This window comes from Phoenix dactylifera, chromosome 9, assembly GCF_051530095.1.
Source record: "Phoenix dactylifera cultivar Ajwa chromosome 9, Ajwa_hap1_PhDact_Kaust_v1.1, whole genome shotgun sequence".
Classification (NCBI taxonomy): Eukaryota; Viridiplantae; Streptophyta; class Magnoliopsida; order Arecales; family Arecaceae; genus Phoenix; species Phoenix dactylifera.
In genome coordinates, this window is record NC_143198.1 from 10,731,720 (window position 1) to 10,739,152 (window position 7,433).

General features: G+C 47.9%; 2 protein-coding genes across 2 annotated transcripts; both read right to left on the minus strand.

The window, feature by feature from the left end:
* Positions 1-1,305: 1,305 nt before the first annotated feature.
* On the minus strand, positions 1,306-2,916 carry LOC149752832 (uncharacterized). Its single transcript, XM_089925507.1, has 3 exons — positions 2,533-2,916; positions 2,309-2,451; positions 1,306-2,173 (listed from the first exon to the last, which is right to left on the minus strand). The coding sequence occupies exons 1-3, from the start codon at positions 2,914-2,916 to the stop codon at positions 1,306-1,308; spliced, it is 1,395 nt and encodes a 464-aa protein (XP_089781633.1).
* A 2,706-nt stretch (positions 2,917-5,622) lies between these two features.
* LOC149752833 (uncharacterized) lies at positions 5,623-7,233 on the minus strand. The gene is made up of 3 exons (XM_089925508.1): positions 6,850-7,233; positions 6,626-6,768; positions 5,623-6,490 (listed from the first exon to the last, which is right to left on the minus strand). Exons 1-3 carry the CDS (start codon positions 7,231-7,233, stop codon positions 5,623-5,625), a joined length of 1,395 nt encoding a protein of 464 aa, XP_089781634.1.
* Between the last annotated feature and the right edge of the window lie 200 nt (positions 7,234-7,433).

Here is a 7,433-nt window from a genome sequence, read left to right on the forward strand (position 1 = left end):
AGGGACTAATACTTAATTTACAGGGTACTATTCTATAAAGCTTGAGTGGACTAAATAAATATAGTTGGGGACCTTTATGTAATATTTTTTTCTTATAGGGACCAAACATAAGTTACAGAATACCCTTTTGTAAAATAATATACTGTCAATGGCTTATCTGCAAAATTTCATTTATTGGCTAAACGGGTTCGGATTTCAGGTTCGGGTTCTGATTTCGGATCTGAACTGGATTTCGGATCTGGACAGGATTTCATCTTTATTTATTTTTATTTTTATTTTTATTTTTATTTTTCCGGTTCCAACTGGGCCCATGTTGGGCCCACAGTGAACTGGGCCTTGGCCCAGCTCGGCCCACATGGGCCTTCTTCTTCCCCAACGTCCCCCCCACGGCAGGGGAAAACCGCGAGGGAGAGCGGAAGAGGAAGGGGGCGGCGGGGTGGCCGGAGGCCACCCCTCGGTCGATGGCCAGCCGGCCGCCATGGCGGCCGGCGGCCGTTGCAGTGGCCAACGGGGAGGAGAAGCAACCGAGATGATCTCGGTTGCTGGGGCTGAAACAGAGAGAAAAAAATCGATGCTTTTGGCAATAGAACGAAGGCAAGGAGGAGGGCTTACCGGCGGTGGCAGAGGCGGCGGAGCAAGGTCTCAGCTCGGTCCGGCAGCTAGCAACGGCGGCGGCGCTCGGAACCGAGGGGGGCGGATCTCAGAACAGGGGATGGCCGCGAGGGGGATCCGGATGGCGCTCGGTCGGGAAGGCAAGCCGGTCACCAAGGAGAGGAGGAGGAAAGGAGGGAAGAGGAGGAGCTCGGAGGTGCCCTAGGGAGGAGGGCTTGGGGGGTTTTTATCACCCCCCTCGTGATGGCTCTCCGCCGCGAAGATCGCGGCGGCCGAGCGAAATCCGCGGCCGCGGTTCGGCCGCGGATTAGCTGGAGGGGGGGTGCCGCGGGACTTGCGGCATCCTCGCCCCGACCGACCCCGGAAGAGCCGGAGAGGATCGCAATCGCGATCCTCTGTTCCGGTCTTCCCAAAAAAAAGGAACGGGACTGAAGTCGGCAGGGGCTGCCGACTTCAGCCCGTGTCTCACATTCTCTCCCCCTTAGAAAAATTTCGTCCCCGAAATTTAACATACCTTAGCTTGCAAAAAGGTCCGGATATTTTTCCTTCATCTCGTCCTCCAGTTCCCATATAGCCTCACTTTCTGAGTGATTGTTCCACTGGATCTTAACATAAGAAATTATGCACCTCCTCAACACATGTTCCTTTCTATCAACCACACGTACAGGCTGCCTAACGTGCATAGCAGAGAACTCAAGGGAAAGTATAGGCAGCACTACCTACGAAGCTAAATTTAATGTATCCAGGGATCTGAAATTTTATCCGCTTTTCATGGCAGTTAATGGTAGCAAAGTGTGACGCTAACCAGTCCATACCAAGAATTATGTCAAAGTCATACATATCTATAACTATCAAATCAGCAGGCAAGTCTCTACCTACTATCTGAACCGGACAAGTCTTGCAGACCTGATTACCAATCATCCCACTTTTGGCAGGGGTGTTAACATGTAAATCATACTCTAACGGCACGCAAGGTAGGTCATGTTTTCGCACAAATGTAGATGACACGAAGGAATGTATAGCACCAGAATCAAATAGTGTATGAGCATAAACAGAAGCAACTAGCAATGTACCTGAAACCACAGTATTCGATGCCTGAGCATCCTGCTGAGTCAGTGCATAAATACGACCATGTGTATGCGGTCTCCCTCCTATCTGTTGCTTAGGAGAAGAAGGCTGAGCAAACTGAACCGGAGCAGGAGTACCTTGCACTTGCTGGGTTCTTGAAGCTTGAGGCCTCTGATCTGATTGTGATACTTGCCGGTTGCGAGGGCACTCTGCTATCTTATGACCCTGTTGGCCACATCTGAAACATGCGCCAGATAATCGTCTACAGAGTTCTGTCTTATGGGCACCACCACATGCTTCACATTTAGACTGGTCTTGTTGAATAGTCTCTCCATAAGATCCCTGCTTTTCTGATTGCCCAGGCCTATTACGAGGTTTCGCTGTCCTACTAGAATTCTGTCCACTATGAGTATCATCATCTCTGCTCCTTTTCTTTTGTATTCTATCTTTTGAATCTTGTGTTTCCTTCCAGACAATTTCCATATTCTTGGCCCTGTCTACCAGATCATCATAGTTGGTTGAGTGCACTACGGCCAAACCCCGACGTAAGTGAGGCTTCAATCCTTCTTCAAATCTCCTCATCCGGGACTCTGCATCTATGACGAGGGTGGGAGCAAACCGAGCTAACCTGTCAAACTCTGCCTCATACTCATCCACAGTCATAGTTCCTTGAGACAGATTTAGAAATTCTCTCTCTAGCTCCCTAAGGCGACTTGAAGGGAAATACTTGGAGTAGAAGGCTGTGCGAAACCTCTGCCAGGTAAGTGCCTCCTGCTCGGGTGCCAATGTGCGCTCCACAGACATCCACCAATGATGAGCTCGGTCCTGAAGCATATAGGTGGCAAATCTGACCTTCTCTTCATTAGTGCACTCCATTGCTCTGAAGGCTTTCTCCATTTCATCTATCCAGGCTTCGGCCTCTTGAGGACTAGTGGTGCCTTTAAAAGCCGAAGGAGCCATTCTCTTGAATTCAGCTATACTCCTTCTTTGCTCCGGAGGATCAACGACTTGCTGGATTGGTTGCTGAGGTTGTTGCCTTTGTTGGCGTACTAACCCAACGACCTCCTCAATCAGTTCGAGCACCCGGGTTTGATTTCCGGCGACAGCTTCCAGAGTCATTGCTGATTGACCCTGGGGCCCTGAGCCTTGTGAAGCCTCGTCCGCTTGGTTAGCAGGAACTCTTCTTCGAGAGCCCCTAACCATCTGATTCAGACTACGGACACGGCGAGGCGGCATTCTGATTCAGTTAAAATATATAAATGTCATAAAATCATCCAAACAGAATAATACGAAATAGTTAGCAAAAAAAATAAATAAACCTTATCCCCTTGTTTAGTTCCTACCCATCTCTCAACCTTTTCGACGAATCCTATGAATCCTAAGACTTAGGCTCAAAATATGACTGTTTCTCCTATGATCCCTAGTAATCTTAAACCTGAGCTCTGATACCACCAAATCTGTCACGCCCCGAGCCCGAGGCGCGGCAGACGCCGCACGCCCGCACGGCGGGCCGCACGGGCGCGCAAGGCAGCAGATCATATCAAAGCAGATACAGCTATTCAAAGATGACATAATTATTTAAATTTTTTCAAAAGCAGTCTTACAAAATTTCAAATAACATATGCTGACGTAAGTCAAATACTCTAATCAATCTAACTAAAGGACCAATAACTGATGGAATCATCGGAAAATCTAACGCACTCCCCAATCCCGTGCGATCAAGCCTCTGGATCTGAAAAATGGAGAAAATAGAATAATGAGCTACACTAGCCCAGTAAGCAACAAAATACCCCAAAGTGGGGTCAGAGCATATCAGATCAAAATACAGGATAATGTCTGGAATAAATCATAAATAACATCATTTTGTTGTTTTCAAAACTTATTATCATTTTTCTAAAAATATGATATCAGAATCTCAACATGATAGGCTACGGCCACGTAACCCAGTGGCATGGGTTGCACAAAGTGCCAAATCCACTATTTTTATCCACCGATGGCAGCCGGTGTTGCACAAAAGTGCCAAATCCACTATATTTACCCACCGATGGCAGCCGGTGTCCAGAAACCACTATTCTAATCACCGGTGGCGCGGTGTCGAAACCGGTTCCTCACAGATTACAAGTCGACAGGTCCAACGTATAATACCCATTGGCGGGGCCAGAACAGAACAGAACAGATCATAGCCATGCTGAGAATACATATATATAAAAATAGATTTCATAAATTTTCCAGTCATAGTTTACGGATTTCAAAGCATAATTTTCAGAAATTTAACATGCCAGACCCATTTTACTAAATACAAAACATATTTCAGAATTTAATCTATTTATCAAATGATTTAGAAATCACACTCGAAGTATTAAGTTACTTACCTCTTCTCGCTTAACCCCTGCTTCAGATAGGCGGATCAGGTTCACCTGTTTAAATTTAATTAATTCCTTGTTAATTTCAGAACTAAGCAAAATCCAAAAATAATTCTATTGGACACAGCCCAACAGGGCCCAGAGTTGGCCCATAATGGGCATGGCCCGATAGGGCCCATATCGAACACGGCCCAATGGGCCCGCATAGACCCAGCTAAATAGGGCCCCCAAGGTTGGCTTCTAATTGGTTCATTTATGCAATAAAATTTATTGCAGGGACTAATACTTAATTTACAGGGTACTATTCTATAAAGCTTGAGTGGACTAAATAAATATAGTTGGGGACCTTTATGTAATATTTTTTTCTTATAGGGACCAAACATAAGTTACAGAATACCCTTTTGTAAAATAATATACTGTCAATGGCTTATCTGCAAAATTTTATTTATTGGCTAAACGGGTTCGGGTTTCAGGTTCGGGTTCTGATTTCGGATCTGAACTGGATTTCGGATCTGGACAGGATTTCATCTTTATTTATTTTTATTTTTATTTTTATTTTTATTTTTTCGGTTCCAACTGGGCCCATGTTGGGCCCACAGTGAACTGGGCCTTGGCCCAGCTCGGCCCACATGGGCCTTCTTCTTCCCCAACGTCCCCCCCACGGCAGGGGAAAACCGCGAGGGAGAGCGGAAGAGGAAGGGGGCGGCGGGGTGGCCGGAGGCCACCCCTCGGTCGATGGCCAGCCGGCCGCCATGGCGGCCGGCGGCCGTTGCAGTGGCCAACAGGGAGGAGAAGCAACCGAGATGATCTCGGTTGCTGGGGCTGAAACAGAGAGAAAAAAATCGATGCTTTTGGCAATAGAACGAAGGCAAGGAGGAGGGCTTACCGGCGGTGGCAGAGGCGGCGGAGCAAGGTCTCAGCTCGGTCCGGCAGCTAGCAACGGCGGCGGCGCTCGGAACCGAGGGGGGCGGATCTCAGAACAGGGGATGGCCGCGAGGGGGATCCGGATGGCGCTCGGTCGGGAAGGCAAGCCGGTCACCAAGGAGAGGAGGAGGAAAGGAGGGAAGAGGAGGAGCTCGGAGGTGCCCTAGGGAGGAGGGCTTGGGGAGTTTTTATCACCCCCCTCGTGATGGCTCTCCGCCGCGAAGATCGCGGCGGCCGAGCGAAATCCGCGGCCGCGGTTCGGCCGCGGATTAGCTGGAGGGGGGGTGCCGCGGGACTTGCGGCATCCTCGCCCCGACCGACCCCGGAAGAGCCGGAGAGGATCGCAATCGCGATCCTCTGTTCCGGTCTTCCCAAAAAAAAGGAACGGGACTGAAGTCGGCAGGGGCTGCCGACTTCAGCCCGTGTCTCACATTCTCTCCCCCTTAGAAAAATTTCGTCCCCGAAATTTAACATACCTTAGCTTGCAAAAAGGTCCGGATATTTTTCCTTCATCTCGTCCTCCAGTTCCCATATAGCCTCACTTTCTGAGTGATTGTTCCACTGGATCTTAACATAAGAAATTATGCACCTCCTCAACACATGTTCCTTTCTATCAACCACACGTACAGGCTGCCTAACGTGCATAGCAGAGAACTCAAGGGAAAGTATAGGCAGCACTACCTACGAAGCTAAATTTAATGTATCCAGGGATCTGAAATTTTATCCGCTTTTCATGGCAGTTAATGGTAGCAAAGTGTGACGCTAACCAGTCCATACCAAGAATTATGTCAAAGTCATACATATCTATAACTATCAAATCAGCAGGCAAGTCTCTACCTACTATCTGAACCGGACAAGTCTTGCAGACCTGATTACCAATCATCCCACTTTTGGCAGGGGTGTTAACATGTAAATCATACTCTAACGGCACGCAAGGTAGGTCATGTTTTCGCACAAATGTAGATGACACGAAGGAATGCATAGCACCAGAATCAAATAGTGTATGAGCATAAACAGAAGCAACTAGCAATGTACCTGAAACCACAGTATTGGATGCCTGAGCATCCTGCTGAGTCAGTGCATAAATACGACCATGTGTATGCGGTCCCCCTCCTATCTGTTGCTTAGGAGAAGAAGGCTGAGCAAACTGAACCGGAGCAGGAGTACCTTGCACTTGCTGGGTTCTTGAAGCTTGAGGCCTCTGATCTGATTGTGATACTTGCCGGTTGCGAGGGCACTCTGCTATCTTATGACCCTGTTGGCCACATCTGAAACATGCGCCAGATAATCGTCTACAGAGTTCTGTCTTATGGGCACCACCACATGCTTCACATTTAGACTGGTCTTGTTGAATAGTCTCTCCATAAGATCCCTGCTTTTCTGATTGCCCAGGCCTATTACGAGGTTTCGCTGTCCTACTAGAATTCTGTCCACTATGAGTATCATCATCTCTGCTCCTTTTCTTTTGTATTCTATCTTTTGAATCTTGTGTTTCCTTCCAGACAATTTCCATATTCTTGGCCCTGTCTACCAGATCATCATAGTTGGTTGAGTGCACTACGGCCAAACCCCGACGTAAGTGAGGCTTCAATCCTTCTTCAAATCTCCTCATCCGGGACTCTGCATCTATGACGAGGGTGGGAGCAAACCGAGCTAACCTGTCAAACTCTGCCTCATACTCATCCACAGTCATAGTTCCTTGAGACAGATTTAGAAATTCTCTCTCTAGCTCCCTAAGGCGACTTGAAGGGAAATACTTGGAGTAGAAGGCTGTGCGAAACCTCTGCCAGGTAAGTGCCTCCTGCTCGGGTGCCAATGTGCGCTCCACAGACATCCACCAATGATGAGCTCGGTCCTGAAGCATATAGGTGGCAAATCTGACCTTCTCTTCATTAGTGCACTCCATTGCTCTGAAGGCTTTCTCCATTTCATCTATCCAGGCTTCGGCCTCTTGAGGACTAGTGGTGCCTTTAAAAGCCGAAGGAGCCATTCTCTTGAATTCAGCTATACTCCTTCTTTGCTCCGGAGGATCAACGACTTGCTGGATTGGTTGCTGAGGTTGTTGCCTTTGTTGGCGTACTAACCCAACGACCTCCTCAATCAGTTCGAGCACCCGGGTTTGATTTCCGGCGACAGCTTCCGGAGTCATTGCTGATTGACCCTGGGGCCCTGAGCCTTGTGAAGCCTCGTCCGCTTGGTTAGCAGGAACTCTTCTTCGAGAGCCCCTAACCATCTGATTCAGACTACGGACACGGCGAGGCGGCATTCTGATTCAGTTAAAATATATAAATGTCATAAAATCATCCAAACAGAATAATACGAAATAGTTAGCAAAAAAAATAAATAAACCTTATCCCCTTGTTTAGTTCCTACCCATCTCTCAACCTTTTCGACGAATCCTATGAATCCTAAGACTTAGGCTCAAAATATGACTGTTTCTCCTATGATCCCTAGTAATCTTAAACC